This window comes from Bombyx mandarina, chromosome 09 (genome assembly GCF_030267445.1).
Source record: "Bombyx mandarina strain Sakado chromosome 09, ASM3026744v2".
Taxonomy (NCBI): Eukaryota; Metazoa; Arthropoda; class Insecta; order Lepidoptera; family Bombycidae; genus Bombyx; species Bombyx mandarina.
The window spans coordinates 5,180,306-5,204,222 of record NC_143216.1 but is presented as its reverse complement, the minus strand read 5'-3'; the positions used below and the strand labels follow the sequence as shown (position 1 = coordinate 5,204,222).

General features: G+C 38.9%; 2 protein-coding genes across 4 annotated transcripts in view; one reads left to right on the top strand and one right to left on the bottom strand.

The window, feature by feature from the left end:
• LOC114240837 (uncharacterized) overlaps window positions 1–23,917 on the bottom strand; it is a 208,325-nt gene that overhangs the window by 125,739 nt on the left and 58,669 nt on the right. The gene's annotated exons all lie outside the window — the stretch shown is intronic.
• LOC114240835 (uncharacterized) lies at window positions 1,010–23,247 on the top strand. The gene is made up of 2 exons (XM_028171519.2): window positions 1,010–1,246; window positions 20,077–23,247. Exon 2 carries the CDS (start codon window positions 20,077–20,079, stop codon window positions 21,031–21,033), a length of 957 nt encoding a protein of 318 aa, XP_028027320.2. The 5' UTR covers window positions 1,010–1,246; the 3' UTR covers window positions 21,034–23,247.

Below are 23,917 nucleotides of genomic sequence, written 5' to 3'. Positions count from 1 at the left end.
AATAATACATTCACGATTATTAAAACCAACCAGCGTAGGCACGCAATACATAGTTAATCACAGTCATGACACCAATTATTGATTCAAATACAAAGCGATTGTGAAATCTCTAACAACATCATCATCGACGTAAAACATTTTTGGAGACCTATTAAGCCCATAAGAAGCACGTGGCAAACTTGCACGTGCACGCCAATTTTTTTCATGTGTGTCAGTTACATAAACAATTTTTTTTATGATTTTTTTCTACATACTTAGTTCTATATATGTATTACCTCATAATTATCTTTAGAGTCATCGATCTAATGCCAAAATTTTTTGAGTAAAATGTAGACTGATGGAATACAGAAGCTGTTTTAGAGATGCATTACACATTAATAGTTGTATATTCACTGCTCTTATACTAAAATGCTAAAGAGTACACAATTCACATTCACAAAGATGTATTATTATGCACAGCTTAAGCAGTCAGATAATCGTTGATCACAACTTATTCAAATTAACATAATTATGTATTGTCAAATTCGAAATAACTACTCTATATTTATAACGTGTAATATTAAAAAATAATAACTTTTATTAATCCAATTTTTATTGGTTAGGTGGGTGAACGAGTTTACAGTCACTTGATGTTAAGTGGTTAGCGGAGCTCCTAAACATCTACAGCGTAGATACAGCGACCTATCTGAAGTAGTAGTTCGAAGGTCTCAGTATAGTTACGACGGCTGTCCCACCCTTCAAACCGAAACGCATTACTGCTTCACGGCAGAAATAGACAGGATGGTGGTACCTATCCGTGCGGACTCACAAGACATCCTACCACCGGTAAGACTTCAACGTTATGCATTTTTTTTAAATGTTCTTTAGCCAATAGCTTTGGTGTAATTAAATAGTTCAACTCAACCGATATTTTGCAGTGCGATCACAAAAAACACGTGAGAAAATCGAGAACTCGGCGTAGGTGCCTTTGTCTAACGGTGTTCAAAGCCGGTTACCGAGAGCACAGCTTCGAAGTTACAAGGATGGTCGTGCGATGGGTAGCCGAAACTCGGCTGTATAAACTACTTTGGTTGTCTGCTTGGGCTCAGTCGCAATTGGCCGCATCACTCGTAACCACGCCGAGCGCACGGCATCACCTCTAACTGTGTTTCTTTTAATAAAACAAGTAAATGAGACATTTCCGTACGCAATAACGTTCGTGCAGTGTAGTGTGCTTTCAAAATAGATTTCGAAATTGGATTTTAAGGTACGATTTCAGTTTTTTCGTATTTCAACAGGTTGTAAAAATCGCACTTCTCCGTTGAATTGAGCAGAGCGATTGTGTAGAAACAATTTTGGGGTCAAAATTGATTTTAACGCTATAAGATAAGTGATTAACTATAGTATAAAAACAACGTTGTAGATAAGGAAAACATCGTATAAAATTATATATACACGGTTATAAAATTATATATAAAATTATATGTAAATAATATATACACGGTTATTCCATGATGGTTGTACAAAAAATCTTATAGCATTTTAACTTGTAGTGTGTTGTTTTTCGGTACATCGATAAAAAAAGAACGTTTTGAAAGATAATTAAATTTTATCTATCATAGTTGAGTTTTCCGAACTCAGTCATAACTATCTAAATACGCATTAAAAGTGGTATTTTCAAAACTTCGCACTTTCGTCTCGGGAACCTTAACAAACTTTATTCATATTTTGTTTTTATTCATTCGGGAACAAACTTTATTCATTTGTTATTTCAAACGACAATAATTTCCGATCAATTAAAACGTCAATAAGGAATCTATCAGCTTAATCGTTTAGGCGTGTTATAATCATTAGCATGGCATACACATCATGAAGTAATAAATATTATGCTCAATTTACATACAAAGACATTTTTTTTTATGAATATCGGCTTATTATTGAAATCGCAACGGAATTTATGAGTCAGGATGAACTTTACAATATTAAAAAAAAAAGATTTAAAAGTTTACAAGTGTTATCTTTTTTCGTCATTGTTTGCGATTGATGTGATTGGGATCTTCGATACAACATTTTTTTGATAAATCACTGGCGCAGCATCAGATATCATGTTCTACTTATCCTTACTAACATAAAGAATGGTAGGCAGCGGCTTGGCTTTGCCCCTGGCATTGCTGACGTCCATGAACGAAGGTGACCACTTACCATCAGGTGGGCCGTATGCTCATCTGCCTACAAACGCAATAAAAGAATAAATCTGTCTATTGTATAATGAATTATTTAATTCTCTCCTAGTTCTCTAAGTAACGGTGAATTATGATTAAATCATTATCGCTTTTGTTAGGTAATTATGTAATAATAATAAAATGTAATATAACATTTACAGCAACCCCTAGCTAAGATTTTCTTCTGAGGTCTTAATAACGGAAACACATACTCGGAACAAGTAGACAAATACCTCGATTGATACATATCTTTATCAGAACTACTCTTGCTAAGAATCAAACCCGAATGCCCGCGTAACCGTAGATAAATGCCACTAACTACTACACCAACAAAGGGTAGCTAGGAAAAAACTTAAATAAATATAAAAGCTCAAAAGTTGAGTTAAAAACGCTGATTTTATTATTAAATTTTAACTTACAATCTACAAGCTTAGCAAGACGTTAGCTATAATTGTATCGACTGCTTTTAGTGTACCAGGATTCCATTTCTCAAGCCGGTGCCAGCTTTTCAAAGAAATACGCATCTAACACGGGTTCCAAAAGAGGGCACAATATATTGTATAAAAATAAAACGTATAAAGCGATAATTACTTGTAGTAAGATAAAGATATATCGTGAGAGTCCGCAGGATAAGATACAACCATATAGGTATATTACTTCTATAGCACTCATTCGTTGCATTAGTCTTTTTTTTTTTTTTATTGCTTAGATGGGTAGACGAGCTCACAGCCCACCTGGTGTTAAGTGGTTACTGGAGCCCATAGACATCTACAACGTAGACGCGCCACCCACCTTGAGATATAAGTTCTAAAGTCTCATTATTGTTACAGCGGCTGCCCCACCCTTCAAACCGAAACGCATTACTGCTTCACGGCAGAAATAGGCAAGGCGGTGGTACCTATCCGCGCGGACTCACAAGTGGTCCTACCACCAGTAAAATGAGAATTTATTTATTTAGCTGTTAGCAATGAAAACACATTCTTTTATTCGGCATATCCGTTTTCAGTACAACAATAGAGTAATTAAACCATTCTGTTATTTCCGTAATCAAAATTTTAGCTAAATCAAGGCCTAATCATAAAATAATTGTAGAATCATTTATATTTTAAACAAAAAAATATTGAAACGTAATATAGTATCGGTACTTTTGGCTCGTGTATTAAATCGATATAATTCGTTCCAAAACTAAATTGTTTATCTGTTTCTTGTAAATGTTTACAAGGTTTTTATTGGCGACAATGAGTAGAAGATCTGAAGGTTCTTACTTACTGATGGTAAGACATCTTGTGAGTCCGCGCGGGTAGGTACCACCACCCTGCCTATTTCTGCCGTGAAGCAGTAATGCGTTTCGGTTTGAAGGGTGGGGCAGCCGCTGTAACTATTCCTGAGCCCTTAGAACTTATATCTCAAAGTGGGTGGCGCATTTTCGTTGTAGATGTCTATGGGCTCCAGTAACCACTTAACACCAGGTGGGCTGTGAGCTCCTCCACCCACATAAGCAATAAAAAAATCCACCTTGTGAAAAGCAGCTGTAAAAGAGCATCACTATAAATTCACCCGTATAAACTGACAACATGGCATCTCATTAGTAATTAAGTAAACCAATAAAAGTTGAGGATTTGGTTTTATCAATACGACGTTGTTCCATTTTTGATACGCGACACATGTCAGTGATTTAGCAAAAAAGACTTCCCCAGGATCAATAAAGCAGCTAATACCGGAAAGCAGCCGGTTTAAATAATAAACGGCTTTAATACGACCTCAGTATTAGCCAAATATTGAACTTAACGCAAGTACACCGGACTTTTAATGAATTAGTCGAGCTTAAACAACAAGGAAGTATCTGGGTGATCCTAATTACTTCTACATACTCACTAAATACCATAATAGGATCGATGACCACCGAACACCATGATTCGTCACTTAGCACGTTTTTAATTTTCGTACTTATTTCAGTGTTACGTAATAAAACTACTGAAAAAAGAAACTTTAGGAATTTATTATACCAATACATTGTTTGTTATTTTTTTAGTGATTGTTATAGGAATTGCGTTGACCATTTAAGCGCAACGGGTGTGTTTAAATTAGACTCGCCATTCATAGTTCTTAGATTTTTGAGCGAATTATCGGGTCGTAAGGGCTTTTTTTTTATTGCTCTAAGCGAGTGGACGAGACCACAGATATAAGTTCTAAGGTCTCAGTATAGTTACAACGGCTGCCCCACCCTTCAAACCGAAACGCATTACTGCTTCACAGTAGAAATAGGCAGGGCGGTGGTACCTACCCGCGCGGACTCACAAGAGGTCCTACAACCAGAAAAAAAAGGCCTATGTAGTCATTTATTATTAGTTTCGAACTGAGCGTCGATCATGGACGTAAGCAATTCTGGGGGTACGGGGGTACAGCCAAGCCAATTCTCATCATCGCTGAGGATTCTCCTAAACTAGGTTTTTTTTTTTTTTTTTTTTTTTTATGATTGAAGGATTACTGGTGGCCCGGAGGCCTTTCCAGTTTCACCAGGATAGGTGGGCGAGCAAAGGCTCAGCCAGGAGGGGTGGGATTTGCTAACAGCTGCCCGAGCGCCTCCGAAGGAGACCTAACAACTCAAGAGTAGCTGCTTCGCGAATGAATCTACTACCGGATCGGAATCGCGACCCGCTGAGAAGATCCGGCGAGAAACTCAGCGAGCTGATTCATGGGTTAGGTTGCACGGCGAACTCTTTGTCGAGTTCGACGAGTACGGTTACCGAGGTCCCTAAGCCTGCTCCTAGAGCTGAAGGCGTCTAGTGCAAAGGTTATTGGATCTGATGGATCCGTAAGGACGTGTCTAGGGCGTCGACGGTGACTGGCTCCTGCATGATCAGGATTCGGGGAGTAGTCAGCGGCGGCTACGATAAGGCGATTATCATGACGCATAGCCTTATCGAAGTATCGTTCCGACGCTGACTTCATGTATTTCCGAATTGATTCGAGGCCCAGGTCGTCGTGTAGGTCAACGTTCCTCACGAACCACGGAGCCCCGACAGCTAACCTGCAAAAGCGGGATTGTAGGGATTGGAGGGTGTCTATGTGTGTGCGGGCCGCGTGAGCGAACACCACACTCGCGTAAGTCATGACGGGCCTTATGCAAGTTTTGTAAAGTGTCACCTTGTTCCGAAGGGACATTTTACTCCGCTTACAGATCATGGGGTAGAGTCTACCGAGAATAAACGCGGCACGGTCACGGACTAATTTTATATGCGGGCGGAATGTCATCGATGCATCCAGGGTAACGCCCAGGTACTTGACCTTCCTGGCCCAGGGTATGGATTGACTAAAGAGAGTAATCGGGGGTGTGATATTCCTCCTCCTAATACGGGAGGAAATCCGTGTGGAGCTTCCCCTCTGAAATAGCACCGCAGTACTTTTCGCTGGGTTGATGTCTATGCGCCATTTTCGGAACCACTGTCCTAGGGCTAGGGCTGCGCTCTGAAGCTTCTTCGCGATTAGGGACTTGTTTCTACTGGAATAGTAAACAGTCGTGTCGTCGGCGAATAAAGCTAAATGGGTCGGCGGCGACCGGGGAATATCGTTAACGAATAAGCTAAATAGGAGGGGTGAAAGGACAGAGCCTTGCGGGACTCCAGCTGTGAGAGGTCGTGGGGAGGAGCTGGTTCCCTCGACTCGATATCGAAAAGAGCGGTTCGACAAGAAGTCCCGTATGATGAGCACGAGACTATCCGGCACACCCATGTTGAATAGTTTGAAAATCAAACCGTTGTGCCAGACTTTGTCGAACGCTTTTGCGACGTCGAAGAAGAGAGCTCCCGTGTATAACGGTTTTGGTCGATTAAGCCCCACAAGAATGTGCTCCGTGAGGCGGTGCACCTGTTGAACGCATGAGTGATTTGTACGGAATCCGAATTGTTCATCGATGAGAATGCCCTTGGATGAGACGAAGTCTCTGAGGCGTTTGTAGAGCAGACGCTCATACAGTTTGCCTAGAGACATGAGGAGGCTAATCGGGCGGTAGCTCGTCGGATGATTTTTTGGTTTACCGGGTTTATGTATGCCGATAACGTCCGCTTCTTTCCACACCGCGGGAAAGATACAGTTCGCCATAGCGGCATTGAAAATAGATGCCAACATCACGATGAGTTGGACGGGTAGAAGTTTAATAACGCGGTTGGATATACCGTCGGAACCGGGAGCCTTGCGAGGACGTAGGTCTTTGATCAAGTCTTTAACTTCCATCGGGGTGACGGGTGGTAACGCATCCGAGGGTGGCAAGGAGACTCTGCGTTCTACCTCACTGTCTACTAATTCTACATGAACAGGGTCCACGGATTGAGTGCTGGGCGTGCACTGGGTTTGCAATGTATCGGCCAGCAACTCTGCTTTTTCGTCATCATCAAACGCCGCGAGTCGGCCTGAGGGGCCTACGAGGGGGGGCATAGTTACTACCGTATCCGATTTGAGAGTACGAGCTAAGCGGTAGTAAGACCTTTGGAGGGCGCGAGTCCTTCTAAGAAATCAGACCATCTGGCATCTCGGACTTCGGCGATGCGAGACTTTACGTCGCGTTGTAGGGCACGCATTCGAATACGATTTTCCGCGGTAGGATACCTGTCGTAGGCGCGTATCGAGGCGTTCTTAGCTCTAAGAAGTTCCCTAATATCATCGGACAATTTGAAGCGGTGAAGGAAGTCCTCCGCTACAACTTGTTTCGATGATCTATCTAATGTTGAGGTGATGTGTGACGTTAAGATGTCTATGGCTTCAGCGGTATCCTGAGGAGACGGGGTAGAGTCCGGGTTAAACGGGAGGGATGGTGGATCTGATTCAGCCAGGCTTATGCCCAGCGTGTGCCAATCCACCACAGTCCTCGTGACGGGAACGGAGTCGGGAGCGCGACCGAGCTTCATAACGACGGGACGGTGGTCTGAATCTAACTCTGAAACTACTTCGATCGAGTGTAAGCTCAGAGTTACGTTTTTTAATAATGCTATGTCGAGTATATCCGGGCGATGCGCGAAATTTAGCGGGTAGTAAGTCGGTGCTAGCGGAGCGACGATATCGAAGGCGAGATCATCGACTAACGCGTCAAGCCGCCTGCCATTCGGGGTTGTAGTGTGTGAGTTCCACCTGATGTGTTTACAATTTAGGTCGCCCGCCAGAATGACAGAGCTCCCCATGCCGAGCAGCGCCTCGATATCACTGCTTAGAACGATCTTATCCGGTGGAAGATAAACGGACGCGATAACGATCGGCGCGTGTCCCGTCAGTGAGATTCGGCACACTGATGCTTCGATATTAGCGAGCGCGGGAGGATCGAGCGGGACGCAATGCAGGGCTCTTCTATAGTAAATGACGGTACCACCACCACGAGCAGAGAGCCTGTCGTTCCTGACCATGTTATAGTTCGCGATTTTAGGGTCACGGCGCGCGGGCTTAAGTAGGGTCTCCTGCACTAAAAAGATATCAATTTGATGGTCACGCAAAAAGTCAGAAACCTGATCACGTTGTTTTGCGAGACCGTAAGCGTTAAAAAGTCCTATCGTTACGGATAGGGGCTTTACTCTACTTATATACGCCATTGATTACCGGCGGAGTGAGGGGAGGACGTACGTATTTAATGACGCGTATACGTCGGCGTATTCTTGCACAACGGCGATAAAGTGTTGTGCAGTGGAGGCAGCGCGAACGGCGTCGCCCAAAGCGTTAACGCGCTCAAAGTTGATCGACTGAAAGAAGTCGATCGCTAAAGCGAGATTGTCGGACGCGGTCGGAGGGCAAGTCGCGGGAGAGTGACGAGTTGCGGGGGCGGGACGAATCGCGGAGGAGGGAGTTGTAACCGTGTTCGTGTACGGCAGCGGTTTCGCCCAAGCCGAGACACTGGGCACCGGCGCCGGAACGAACGCTGGCTTAGCCTGCGACACAGAGGGTGCCGAGGCTTTGATGTCTGGGCCGGAAGCTCGGAGGCGGTTTTGGCGGGCGACGCGGCGATTTATTTTCGGGGCTCGGGGGCATCCGCGGTAATTTGCGGGGTGACCCTGTGTACGACACAGGACGCAGCTAGGCGGTTCCGTCGCGGTTTTTTGATCGCGAGTGCAGAGGGCCGTGGCGTGATCTCCTAAACACTTGACGCATCGGGGGCGCGCGTGACAGTTACGGGAAGAATGCCCGTATAATTGGCAGTTATGGCACTGGCTAGGTGTGCCTTTCTTGTGTGGCCTAAACTACGTTTGAAGAAAGATGAGGCGTAGTCTGAAAGCCGTACTGATTATTGTTTCAATGTAATAGTAAGTTTACTCTACCGTTTCAGGGTAGGCTGCTGTCATAACATTGTAATCTACGTGAACTCCATTGTATAAGCGGATATCTTAGGTATGGTCGGCCCGACTAGACTAATGAAAAATGTACGAGTATATTTAGCTACTGTAGATATAATTCAAATTGCTTTTTTTATTCAATTCGATTTTTACAGGTGGTTTTAAATCGTCATGACTTTACCGATTCAGAATGCAGGTTCACCAATGACAAGAATCGGAAATATCCTTGCATCACATAAAATCAGTACATGTAAAATAATATAAAAAATTTGGACTAACACAAAAGTTCGCCTTAATCATCAATAAAGTGACTCAAAGTTCATTAACTTATAACAAACGAGTCCTTCCATTTATGGCCCGCTTTAAAAGGCTTCTGATACAAAGCGTCGTGATGATTTCATAAAAATTATATAAATTTACATAGAGCAAGATTACTAACACAGATATTGTTTGTACTATAAATTGATCACATAAAAGGGAACCTTTTTTTATTTCTTGCTTAGGCAGACGAGCATACGGCCCACCTGATGGTCGTCCATGGATGTCAGCAATGACAGAGGTAGATAAAAGTGGCTGCCTACCGTTGAGTACTTACTATCCACAAGCCTTGTTTGAATTAGAACATGTCATAGCGCTCGTCAAACACCGTGGCGGTGATCTCATTGCAAAATCGGATGATACGTGGCAAAAAAAGATCTCTGAAAACGCACTGTGGATGAATGCAGTGGTTATAGATAGTACGGATGAACTATACTCCGGTGGCGGACAGTGCGATGGTGAAAATGATAGGATCATCTCAAAAAAATCCTGAGGGCACTATCCATGGATCATACGATATAAAATACAGAGAGAATCTTCGACAACAATTTCGAAAATCAATCATTTCTGCCGATCAGTCTTTAACTTTGGAACAACGTCCATTTTGATGAAAGGCTAAAAATAAACTTGATTGACGATAATGTGCGTTTCGTAAGTTTTTCACCTCGAATCTGTCAAATGTCATTATAATTATCATTGTTTGCATTTGACAGATTTGAAACCACAGACATGTGTTAGATATCGTCTTCTCGCATTAAAACTGTATAATCTCAAAATTTAAAAAATTTTACAGGAGAGATTGTTTTAAAGGTTTAACATGTGATATTTTTAATATTAATCATCTTTGCAACATTTATTTTTTATTTTTTACCAGTTACATTATCTGTCTTTTAGAGTAAGATAAAATTATGTATTAATTTTGTTAATAGTAGTCAAAACATAGGTAAACAAAAAAAAATCTAAAACTAAACTATGCTCTTGACAGTATTTATGAGAAAAATACTGGTGATAGCAAATGATTCCGCATATTAACTCAATTTCGAATATTTTTGGAAATTGTACACTTTTAATGCGAACAGACGATATGAGGCCTATAAAATCAAAGGCAGCTAAACGCCGTAATGTCATAAAATGTATTAACAATGGCTCTATCTTGTTTAGTTAGTTGAACATGCTTTAGTGTTTTCATGTTATAACAAATGCAGCTAAATCTCTAACAAATTCAGTTCAAAAAAGTTAAGTTTACTCTGTATTAAGTACTAATAAACGAAGTTTTATCATTTAAAATTCAGATTATTAGTAATATTCTCATTCTTTATAAATCTGTTTTAAAATAAAGAATATCGTAGATAAACGAACAAACTTATTTCAGATTCTCAAACCAGGAGTGTTGCTAACACTGGCCCTAGCAAGAGCAGTACTTCGATGGATCGGGAGGATCCATAATGACGTGTTTAGGGTCGATTTTTGTAGTTTACCTGAATATTTGACAGACTTGGATATAGCTGCCTTTGATTTTATAGGCCTCATTGGCATTCTCATGCTCAAGGTGTGCCCGCGAGTTCACTTCTTATTAAAAACATTGTGAGCAGTTTTTGGCACAATATCCCTGTGCCTTATTTAAAGCATTCGTTGTTATTTCTGATCGAGCTAATGAACTTGAATGTTATAGTTCAAGTACGAGCTAGTCATGACAAAGACGATAAAATTATGCATTAGCATAACGCAGAAAACGAAATGAAGTCACGACTTATCTATGAACAACAGTGTATCGATTTGATGCGTGCTTGCGACCTTTTAAATACGATATTTTTGTCTTTTCTTTTAATACTGTCCCGTAATGGATAAAAACTAATATGATACAGATTCCTATAATGCCATCAGAATAGTGTAACAACACTAATGCAATAATTGAAAATTTATCATTTTTAGGACAAAAATAAGACGATGGATTGTGTCTGTACCAAAACTCATATTTCAATATATGTAATAGGAAAACATTAGAATTCCCAGCCGGAGTAGGAATAAGTTACCATATCCATTGATGTCAGATGAATATCACTCCCCTCCTTGAGACGTGAGGTCGATGTCTCATTTGCTTTCCTTTAAACCAGAGCAATAAATGTTTTATAGCAAAAGCTATAGGATCATGAAATCGATCCCAAACATTAAAAATACTCCTCACCACTCTAAATGATAATCCTAAATTGTTTCGTTTGATTGCCAAACAACCTTTACTGCCTGCATAGGGCTTCTCAAGTGCTGTAAACATATTCACTCTGTTAGAATTATTAAAAAAATTATCAATTTTTTTTTACATTAAGCTTCAACGTCTTCGTGGTTTAAAGCATGAGACGTCCGGTGCATTCGTATCTAGCGATGCGCCGGTGTCCAAATCCCGCTGTCAAGTACAAATTTTTCTAATGAAATAGGTATCTACTTAACAAATGTTCATGATTGACTTCCACGGTGAAGGAATAACATCGTGTAGTAAAAACCAAACCCGCAAAATTATAATATGCGTAATTACTGGTGGTAGGACCTCTTGTGAGTCCGTACGGGTACGTACCATCACCCTGCCTATTTCTGCCGTGAAGCATTAATGCGTTTCGGTTTGAAGGGTGGAGCAGCCGTTGTAACTATACTGACTCCTTAGAACTTATATCTCAAAGTAGGTGGCGGCATTTACATTGTAGATGTCTGAGGGCTCCGGTAACCGCTTAACAGCAGGTGGGCTGTGAGATCGTCCACTCGCCTAAGCAATAAGAAAAATAAAAAAAACCTCCGGTATTCTGATGTGGGTGGGTATTATTGCAATTTAACCTTGTCAAAACCTTTTTATCATTTAATACACTTCATCTTTGAAAACCTCGACTTAAATTTATAGGTTGTTTGTGGTTGACATATATGTATCTGAAAAAACATATACTAAATAGAAAGTATACCAACATCGAATACCATATTTTTTTGACAAGTTATCTTATAAGTCGTCGTGGCCTAACAGATAAGACGTCCGATGCATTCGTGTTGAGCGATGCACCGGTGTTCGAATCTCAGGCGGGTACCAATTTTTCTAATGAAATACGTACTCAACAAATGTTCACGATTGACTTCCACGGTGAAGGAATAACATCGTGTAATAAAAATCAAACCCGCAAAAATTATAATTTGCGTAATTACTGGTGGTAGGACCTCTTGTGAGTCCGCACGGGTGGGTACCACCACCCTGCCTATTTCTGCCATGAAGCAGTAATGCGTTTCGGTTTGAAGGGTGGGGCAGACGTTGTAACTATACTTGAGACTTAGAACTTATATCTCGAGGTGGGTGGCGCATTTACGTCGTAAATGTCTATGGGCTCCAGTAACCACTTAACACCAGGTGGGCTGCGAGCTCGTCCACCCATCTAGCAATTTTTACTCAGATTGGTAAAGTAGTAAGTTTCGCTAACATCTAGACCAAAAGGCGATAAATATGAATTTAAAATTTTCCATTTTTGAGGATAAACACTCCTAAACCATCTCCTTACTTTCAAATTTTAATCACTACACGACAACTCATAATTACGCGCTTGCAGAGTTAAAAATTTCAATTTTTTTCCAGCTGACGCTTTTTCCCCTTCTGAATTAAAAGGTCGCGTTGCTTCTCAAATTATTAGCTCGGTTAATCCAATTACCTTCTTTTTTCTTTCACGATTTCCAAAAATAACTTTTTTATAATTTCAAGGCGCAATTTTACACCCCACTGGCTGCTCACTCAATTTCGAATAATAGAACTGAGTTAAACAAATTTTCGAAGTAAATTTCCCTAAATTATGCATGATAAAATGAAGGTTTTACGCTTTAAAGAAATTTTCCTACCTTGTCAATAAAATACATTAACTTTTTAGAGCCCAGTTCCAAAACACCTGTAGTTATTTTGTAACAACTTTATTTATTTTAAGTATTTTAAGTCATACCATGCCACACAGAAAATTGTCCTAACATTAATTTTGCGAGAAGGGGCGAGGAGGAAATCTCTTCCATCTATAGGACACCAAAACAATCTAAATAATGGTTATAAGAGATCTCCAATTCAATTACAAAGAACGTTCAATACTATTTTTGTTAATTATAAATGACATAACATGTGACTAATCGTTGTGTATGTACTGGGGAACAAGAATCTATGTTAAGCACGCTATTTAAATTTGACCTCACCTGACATTACCCGTAACAAAGACAGGTTCAGTGACGTCTCTGAAGATGTATTGTGTATAAAATACTCAGTCAAGGAAAAGTCTCAATAATTTTTTCTAAAATGTTACGTAATTTTTGTAAACAGCTTCCTATGTGAACGACATGTTTTTTCGTATTAAAAACAGCCTATGTTATTCTCCTGACCTTTTTTTTTAACGCTGGGGAATCCATTTACGAATACCCGGTCGAGAGGGGTAATAGACCGGGCTATGTCGGACTCCGGCGCCTCCAGAGAAGAAGAGGGTGAAGAGGAAGACCAAAGTCCTCCTCTTCTTCCAATTCCTACCGGGAGACTACGCCTTGAGAAAGGCGCGCGAGGCGCTGCGCGGCGTCTACCACGCAGGACCCGCCCCGCAAAACCGACTACCGACTAAACCCCATCGAGCTCCACCACTCTGACTCCACGAAACCTACGGTACCGCACAATGCGCGCCGCAGGCTCGCCGTCGCCGGTACCCGTCCTGACAATAGGATGGGATCCAATCCCCGGGAAGATCCCGTAGGACGTCGTCTCGGGAGACACCGTGAGTGGCGCATAGGAGCCACCTTGCACCGCCTCACCACGGAACCGACAGCAGAGCACCGGGCGCCCCCGCACCCAGTACCCAACAGTCCCTACGGGAGATTGACGGGAGCTTCGTGCCCGCGTCGCCCACCCCGCCTTCTTCGCTGAGGAGCCGAAGAGGGATTCCACTCCCTTTCGCGCTCCTCAGCCTCGCGGAACGCCATGACCAGGTCGCAAAATCTAGCCATGGCCTCCCACGAACTCTCGTCCTCTAGCATGCGGGCAATGACAGCCCGCAAGGCTGACCTAAAATTAAAGGTGCAAAAAGGACAGATTTTTTTTAGCCTACGTATGCTTCAGCAAGGCTATCAAGCCTTGAGAGGCTATTTCAGCTTCTCCTTGACGTGTAGGTGATCTCACGGGGTTCAAACCGGGTGTGTTGCTAACACTGACCTTATCAAGAGCAGTGCTTCGCAGACGAAGTCGTCGTGGCCTAAAGGATAAGACGTCCGGTGCGTTCGTGTTGAGCGATGCAACGGTGTTCGAATCTCAGACGGGTACCAATTTTTCTAATGAAATACGTACTCAACAAATGTTCATAATTGACTTCCACGGTGAGGGAATAACATCGTGTAATAAAAATGAAACCCGCAAAATTATAATTTGCGTAATTACTGGTGTTGGGACCTCTTGAGAGTCCGCAGAGTTAATGTCGTACCGCGGGTGACGCCGCGGGGCGAAGGTAGTCCTTCGCCCTAGAATATGTTACTCCTTATATCATCAGCTACCTATCAGTGAAAGTCCCGTCAAAATCAGTCCAGCCGTTCCAGAGATTCGCTGAAACAAAAAGTCAGACAGACAATCAGAGAGAAATTAAAAAAATAATGTTATTTTGCTATATGTACTGTGTATACTTACGCATTTAGTAAAGAGTGGTTATTTTATTATTACAAACAGACACTCCAATTTTATTTATTTATATAGATGTAACATATTTTATTGCACACCTTAAATAATGATTTTGCACATTTTGAATTGCATATATTAAAAAATACTAATATTCATTGGATATATTCTTTTGTTTCAAATACATATTTTCGAAACACTAGTATTTTTTTTTTGAGCACGTGTTTCGTCTTGGAATCTCTGATAATTATAACTTCTTGGCACCTTCCTTCCCTCTCTTTTTTTCTCTTCGTATATCTTCGTAAATTAAGCTGTCTTTGTATTATAAGTGAAGTAAAAATCACTAACCATACGAATACTTCGGGAAAATGTATCATTATTGCTTGATTGCGGTTCTTATCTTAGAGGTCGGGCTTCGGACGGGAATGATGAGTCAATTTCCTTAATGAAAACACAGAGTAACTAAGTGCAGCTGAGTGTATAGCTTAGTAATGAAAACAAACATAATATTTACTTTATTTTAAACACGGTTACATAAAAACAAAGATGCAATAGACGATTAAAGATTGATAATTATATCTTAGAAAAATATAATATCACACCTATAGAAACACTATTACATTTCTAAATGGTAGTAGGACCTCTTGTGAGTCCGCGCGGGTAGGTATCACCACCTTGCCTATTTCTGCCGTGAAGCAGTAATGCGTTTCGGTTTGAAGGGTGGGGCAGCCGCTGTAACTATACTTGAGACCTTAGAGCTTGTATCTCAAGGTGGGTGGCGCATTTACGTCATACATGTCTATGGGCTCCAGTAACCACTTAAAACCAGGTGGGCTGTGAGCTCATCCACCCATCGAAGTAATAAAATTTTTTTTTATCAATTACAATTTTTTTAATAGTGTGTCTGTAATTTTTAATTGGTTTTAGAAGAAAGTGAAATATACTGTCCATCTGATGGTGAGTGGTCCCCGTTATTTATGGACCTTTTAACGCCATAAGCACAGCCCAAACGCAGCCCGTAGGTTCGTTCTTTCGGTTGCTCTTGACAAAATCTACTATTCATTTTAACTAGTTTCGACGACGACGAGACTATAGTAACGTATCTACCGTAGGAGGGTTACTTGTACTTAATATGCTGCCATCCGGTGAAACCACTTTCAGAAAAAGTAAGGACTAGTTGTAGAAGGTGTCCGAATCCGACCTATAGCATTTTTATTTATTGCTTGAGTTGGTGGTTGAGCCCACGGCCCACCTGATCTTACAGTACAACGGCTGGCCTGCCCTTCAAACCGAAACGCATTACTGCTTCACGGCAGAAATAGGCAGAGTGGTGATACTTACCCGTGCGGACTCACAAGACGTCCTACCACCATCTTGAATGCAAGCTTCAAATACTGTTGGGCTACGAACAATATTAATTCGGGATTCTATTTTTTTATTTAGGCTGATCCGACTTTAAAACACACCTAATAAATATACAAATTTACACATACCTATATAATTACATGACTCGCATACCACATTCTTCTTTAAGACTTCTAAGTAGAACTTGGAAATAAATAATTTAATTAAACAGATAATATCAGTTCTAAATCCGGTAATTTTATTATACCAATATGAACGTAATAATATTGTTGTAACATGTAGGTATTAAGGCCGATACGCTGACGTCATTCACGGCTCCGTATTTTGATTGCCGAGATTGTTAAAATGTAGTTTTTTTAACTTTGGATGATCCAAAACATGGAAAAAAGTTTTAATTCAGGTACGATTTTTTTTCCGCATTATCTTCTATAACTTCAACGGTATATTTTATTAAGTTAAATCCGATCACGCTCTGCTGTGACTGCCGCTAATTTTATGAAAAAAAAAACGTTTGGATTTTCCGAAGAAATTTCGCATTCAGACCTTATCTGACAATTACGAACACAACGAACAAGAAATCATTCAAATCAGGCAAGCAGTTCTCCAGTGATAAAGCGTTATATAGCAATTGATTTTTATGTTTGAGTAAGCTTATTATCGTCTGTAGTCTGTTTACAAATAGTGGTCTATCGTAATATCTGTATGACTGAACTTTGGATAATTGGCTAAAGCAATAAGATTTACAATTTTTATTTTAATGAAAAGGATATCTATACTAATATATAAAACTACAGTGGTTTTTACGGATGTTCCGTTATAACTACTGAACCATGCATCCGATTCACTTGAAACTTGGTGTCCATGTAGAAAATATATGTATGTAATGGATAGGCTAATATTTATATGAGTGTTGGACTCCCTACCCCAGTTGCAGGGGCGTTAATTATGAGAATCTTTGTGGGGGTGAGAAATAATAATGTTAATTTTAAATGCCCAGCGAAGCGGACGGGTAGGTACAGCTAGTAAGTCTATATAGTTGTAAAGAATAAAAGAAAGATTCTATAGAAAGAAGTTTTTAGCGGGAACGCGAAGTTTTGTGCATTCATAATTTTGTTTATTAATTTAGTCTTTTATTAAGTTTAAAGTAGAAATAACGGTAAAGTTTAAAAAAAAAAAGATATGTACTTTATACTGGTAGGTAAGTCATCTTAAGAAGACACTTTCCATACTGAAAATAAACAGACATATTTAGACCAGACTGATTCGTAGACGAACACAGTTAGGGCGATTGATCTACTTATTCATGGGCACGGCAATGCCCAAGCTATTTCTAATTTGTTTGTTACCAAAACAATATTGCTAATAGTTCCTTTAAGGAGTTTTCGACCACACTTTAGGTACAACATTAACTTATCATATTATTATTATTATCACAAAAAGTACCTAAAGTTTAACGAACTTTATAGATGAACCCTTTTATGTGATTGTAAATATTTAAGTTACACGCACTAAAGTCTGTGTTATAGTTGATTAAAATTGCTTTGAAACATTAACGAATTTCCCAAATTAATGCAAAAAATCGAAATTGGCTGAGAGTATTGCTGTTATTATTTCTGTAGGGTCGGGTAATAACTTAAGTAACTGCAAGAGAATGAAGTTTCCGTTTTGTAAAATTATTATTCTTTTAAACGCCCTAGAACGCGTGATCACTTCGTGACCAGTGGCCCGTCGTTTGCACTTATAATACATCCACAAAAAATTAAAAATACAATTATGAAGATTTTAAAGTTATCTCGAGAACCAAACGCTAAACGTAAGAATGAAGGTTCAGACGGCATCTGTCAGTAACACTAATTGCCTACCGTTAAGAAATCTCCGCGAGATGTTGAATTGCGCAAACTATTGTTGAACGATTGCTAATACTTGAACCGCGTTATATGCGAAAAAGTTATTGTGTCTAGGTCACTACAAACATGTTTATTTGTTTATAAAACGAATTCACGCCTTTAAGGCAATTTATTGAAGAGAAGAATTTATTAGTGATTTTTTTTTTCAAGAGAAAATTGAAGCTGATATTTTGTATCTTGAAAATAAATCACTGTAGCCTTAAGACTCCTTTTGAACCTATCGTATTATAATTATATAACAGCTATACGATATCTGCTCTGGCATTACTGAAGTCCATGGACGACGGTAACCACTAGCCATCAGATGAGCCGTATGCTCGTCTGCCTACAAGGGTAATAAATAAAAGCTACGAAAAACCGATAGTGATTCAGTCCACTATTTAACAGTTTTACTTTAGACACATCTGTACTAATATATAAATCTACTGTAGTTTTTACGGATGTTCCGTTATAACTACTGAACCATGCATCCAATTGACTTGAAACTTGATATCGATGTAGAAAATACATGTACTTAGTGGATAGGCTAATATTTATATGAGTGTTGGCCTCCCTAATAATAATGACAATAAATAATATTGTTAACTTTAAATGCCCAGCGAAGCGGGCGAGTACGACTAGTTTTATTATAAATGTCTTTTTAAGCTGGGTTACAAAATTTTGTTATCATGATCTATGTGAAGCTATGAATTTATTGATAATTTTAATAAGTAATCACATAGTAAGCGATAAACGCAATTATAAAGATATTCTATTGTTAATTAGCTTTCAAATTTTGCTAAAATCTGATTTGGAATAGAATGAAAATGACTGTGTTTTCGACATTTCATTTCATCCTAAGTTCCCGCATCAAGTGCGAAAAGTCTGTCCCCGTTCTGATAGCACAGATTCGGGTGCAATGAGAACAAGAGAGGCTGTGCGACTGTACGTCACACAATGAGCCGCTGCTAAGAAAAACTTGGAACTGCAGACATGAAACCCTGGTAATAGGAACACGAAGATTTCAAATATCTTTCGATAATGCAACGGATAGAAAACTTTAAAAAATTATTCCACATGATTAATGTATCAGCATTATAAGATTAATATTGTTTCTTCAAGTTATAGTTTTGATTGAAATGCTAGCAATGAATGGAGTGAAATGTTTTCATATTGTTAATTATGTTGCCTTTTTTATATTAATATTTAAAAAATTTCCAATGAAGCAAAAACCGAAAATTTTGAATCGTCAAAAGTTGTAGGAAAACATTTATAAATGTGAGATCGAAAAATTTTTTTTAAACATTATATAGGACATGAAAGTAGATACAATGAGATTACTAATTAATTACTAAAGTGATCTCGTCCAGACCACTGTTAGGCGATACAGACAACTATTCGCTGAGTTTCATTTAAAACATTATCTTAATCTGCTGAGTTTCTGGGCGGATCTTCTCAGCGGGTCGCGATTGCGATCCGGTAGTAGATTCATTCGCGAAGCAGCTACTCTTGAGCTGTTAGGTCTCCTTTGGAGGCGCTGGGGTAGCTGTTAGCAAATCCCATCCTTCCGAGCTCTTCCTCGATCACCTGCCCTGGTAAAACTGGAAAGGTCTCCGGACCACTAGTAATCATACAGTCCTAAAAAAACATTCGAAATGTGTTTTTCTTTTTTTTTATTATTGCTTAGATGGGTGGACGAGCTCACAGCCCACCTGGTGTTATGGTATTGCTAGTATTTCATTAAAATTCACCATTTCAATAATTCTTGGATTACGTTTGAAAGTCTACATTAAAGTTGAAGTGTTGACGGATAAATAATATATGTATGTCTAAACAGTATATACTTTTAGAGCCTGTACATCATAATTTTGTAATGTCTGATTTAATTAAACATACCAATGCTTGGGCACTAAATAACAACAAAAAACTCTACTTATATGATATTTGGAATAGTATTGCACAAAACGGAATGTTTTGGTACGCCCCTCTGTCGTTGATTTTGGATGAAAAACATCTTAAAGTCTTTGAATTTTCTATTTAATTATGTATAATTTTGCTACACAACAGCCTCTGTTACTATACTTAAAGTAAGTCACAAATCGTATCTCTTTATTGTAGTCATAGTGTCGCGGTATAGTAAGGTATATGCTTGGTGGAGGGGCGTGCCTAGGGCGAACTGTTTGAGACTATCTTTTCTCCCGAAATTAGAAGAAGTACTGCTTATACATTTTCTGACTGTGCTACTCTTCTGGTGAAAGTTATTAGATGTTGGATTCTCAAATCTTCCTCTCAGATATTAGTTTGTATTAATATTTCCACAAAAAATAAAATAATTTTCATTTTTTCAGATGGCGAAAAAGCAGCGCGTACTATTTGGGATTCTCGTTTTGTTAATCACGGTCACTGCTGCGCCTAGTGACATTAGCAAAACAGACGATGTCATACAAGCTGATAAAACTGAAACAATTGAACCTAATATAGAAGCAAGCGACGGAAACTTGTCTCAAGGCTCAAAACGTCAAAAACGATTTTATAACTATTACGGTTATGGCTTTCCACCGATCAGTCCCGTGATTTATTCTGATTCGCCCAGAGGCTATTCTTCCGGAGTAGGGCCTAATATAAATGAAGATCCTTTAGTAGAGATACACAAACGTCTTCAAGAAATAGTGGACGTCGTAAAGCAACCGGCACCACCACCTTCAACGCCTTTCCCGTTCCTTTTCCCCGTGATATTTGTTCCACAATATGACTGCAATTGTTTTCCCAATAGTGCCATGAACCCACCTACTGAACCAACAGCGAAGAAGAACGAAACACTACCTAGTGTAGAGAACAGAGTGCCAGTACTACTAGATGACGAAAGGCAAAATTGGGGTTTAGTTGTAAATGAAAGTGAAAACGATGATTATGAAGACGACTTAACTAACAGACCTATATCTTTTGACCCCATAAAGGCCGGGAGGCCAATGGCGCGTCCACCACCACCAGTTGAACATGGTAGTAAACAAAGTGAAACTGGAAACTTATTTACAACGACAACAACAACAACAACTGCCGCACCAGCAGTTGTTACAAGTCTGGAAACTTTTGGATTCCAGTCGCACATACCAAAAGCTCCCAGTATTTGCGAGAAAGCGGTGTTGAGTTGCTGTCACCAAGTTCACCTAACGTACGATTGCTTCGTGAGTCAAGGATGCCCGAGTATAGCTTCCGTATCAAATGGAAAACCTTGTGACCCCAAAGTCATACTCCAAGTTATAGATCGCTTTCAAAAATACTATGGACAACGAAATGGAGTTTGAATTACCAGTTAGGTTATTTACTTAAGTCAACGAATTAGTATTCAGACGTGTTGCTTTGAGATCTATGTTTTATTATTATTTGAACATCTAAGGTTAAAGAGCATCTGTTTAAGAAACAAAATATGATTGAAAAGTATTAAAGTATTGTGCATTGTTTTTACGAGTAACTGCTTACTTTATTTTTAATAATATTTTATTATATATTATCTAAATATGTAAAACTGTCATAACTATTATTATATCTACATATTTTGTGAATTAATGCAACTTATAAGACGATTTACAATTTCAAATGTACATAGTTAATTTTCATGCAGCTCTGGAAACATTTTTTCTAAAATTACTTTCTAATAATCATAGCGGTATCATCAGAGCGGATTTGTAAGATGAAAATGATATTAATGACACGTTTTTACAAGAACTAACTGTAATATCTACTTGTGTATTATGAATGTTTCCCACCAATCTGTTTAGTTTTATCTTCAACAAAACAGCAAATATGTGTATTATTAAATACCATAAGCTTAACAGCTATCATTGAGTTGATCTGGAAATGTTCATCATATTGGAATTCCAATGAGTTTCATAGAAAAAAGCTTGAAACACATTATAAATATACTGTTTAACTATAGATAATTTAATTGGAAATCTTCAGGATATATTTTCAGATACGACCGTCCAGTTCTGTTTATTGTTAAAAAAGCGTAGTTTTTTTATATCAGGACATTGACTATGTTGATAAATATTCAACTTTACTCATGGTTGGTAACCAAAACACAGACAGATTATTTTCTGTCATTTACTTCAAGTTTTTCGAAACTAGGACAATAATTCTAAAACGAACACATAAATTTCAACTTAAAACCTGAATCTAATAATGTTAATAGAAAGCATCCTTGGCATCTTGAATAGCTAGCTGTAGGCTGTATTTCGATTCCTCAAGAGGCTTGTTAAGGTACAGTCAACTGTCTCAACAACTTTAACAATGATTGTCGTACTTCTTAATTTTGTTGAGAAAAAATCATTTATACATATAGATATTTATATATATTGTCTTAAGAAATTAAGACAATGTATTATTCTCTTGAGTTAAGCAATTGATTAGTAGCATTGTAAAAACTTTGATTTCATATTATTATTTAGAGTTCCCGAAATTTCGACGCTGTCGCAAAACACAATGGTTACGGGTAGATTGCAAATAGTAATTACTATTAAATATTTCTATAATGTAGACAAACGAGAAAGGTTAAAACAATTTAATAACATGTTTATTATTTAAACAATTGTTTAGAATTTAATAATGTGTTTATTAAATGAAGAAGTGTTTCTCAGTTTTTTGTAAAACGTAACTTCAACAAAATAGAATTGATAAATAATGTTTTTAAGATCTTGTTCCTAATAATATCTAATTCCCCTACAGCGCTTCATTGACATCGAAAACTGTGCCATAAAAATAAAATTTAGCTTAAATTATTTGAAAAAATATTTGAAGTATAATAATATCAGTGCACACCATAAAAACTAATCTAAAATACACAAATAATTTTAGAAAATTTAACTATGTCTATCTGGAAATGTCTTAAACTGTATTAGAACAAATTCTAATATAGTAATGACCACCATTTTACTGAGACCATTTTACCAGGTCATACAATCCCTTAAAAAAAAAAAATTTATAGTATTTTCTTCGGTTTCCGCTATTCGTACAATAATTGTATTAAAAACTACTTTTACGGCTTAATCTCTCGTTTTTAACGGTCTTTCTGTTATTTCAGACAATGAGTCGTCTATTAACAAAGGTGGCAATCTGTGCATTTGGACAAAAAAATGTTATTGATATGTCAATACAGATTGATTTGAATATAATCGTCTCCTTCAAAGAATACGGTTCAAAACCTGCATTAAATAAAGGTTAATACTTAACCTGTTATTTATCTAAGATGTCGTTCAGAAGAGTTTTGTGACTGCCAATGGAATACAAAGTCAATAATTCGTTTTTCTGATTTACCAATAATTGTCCAAAAGTCACATTGCCGGCTTTGATAATAGTCGACTCAATATCGATTACTGCACTGTTTTAGAACTCGTAGAAAGATTCGAATGAAACGTCAGTAGTAAAAAAACTACTAATAAAAACGATGTTGCTGATTTTTTTTTGTATGAGACTTGTATTTATATACCTTTTGAGTTAATTATATGTCTTTTTGTACGTCATCTTCCTTTGTTTTTATTTATAATTTTGATGGATGAATATGACCACAAAGCCATCCTATGTTAAATGGTAGTAACGAACTATAGAAGTTCATAGACATAATGATGTCTTAAGTGCGGCCTTCTCCCTTTGGATTTCTCTATCGAAATCCTACACCCGGGGTATGTTTGACTACCGTTGTTATACGTCTTCGTTATACTCTCGCCTGAACGTCTCATCCTTGCCCAACAGAGAGCCTGGGAGAGGCAGGAAGGACGACAGTGGTTAGCAATGTAATTAGACGCGCTTACTCAAGGACGCCTGGCGGGCAGACACGTCAGCAAGCAACGACTCTATATCAGCTATCTCGGTCAGTGACCCGTCAATTCACCCAGTAGGTGCCGTTGGTGTTCCGGAGTAACCCCGCTAGATCAGAGCCAGCCTCTTGGATCGGAACGTCACGTACAGCCATACGGTCGCTCTATGTTGATGACAACCCGGTAGCGCGGTAGAGTGCTTGTAACACCCCGACCCCTCCTTTCGCATTGAACCTACTGGTAGAAGGACATCTTGTGAGTCCGCGCGGGTAGGTACCACCACCCTGCTTATTTCTGCCGTGAATCAGTAATGCGTTTCGGTTTGAAGGGTGGGGCAGCCGTTGTAACTATACTTGAGACCTTAGAACTTATATCT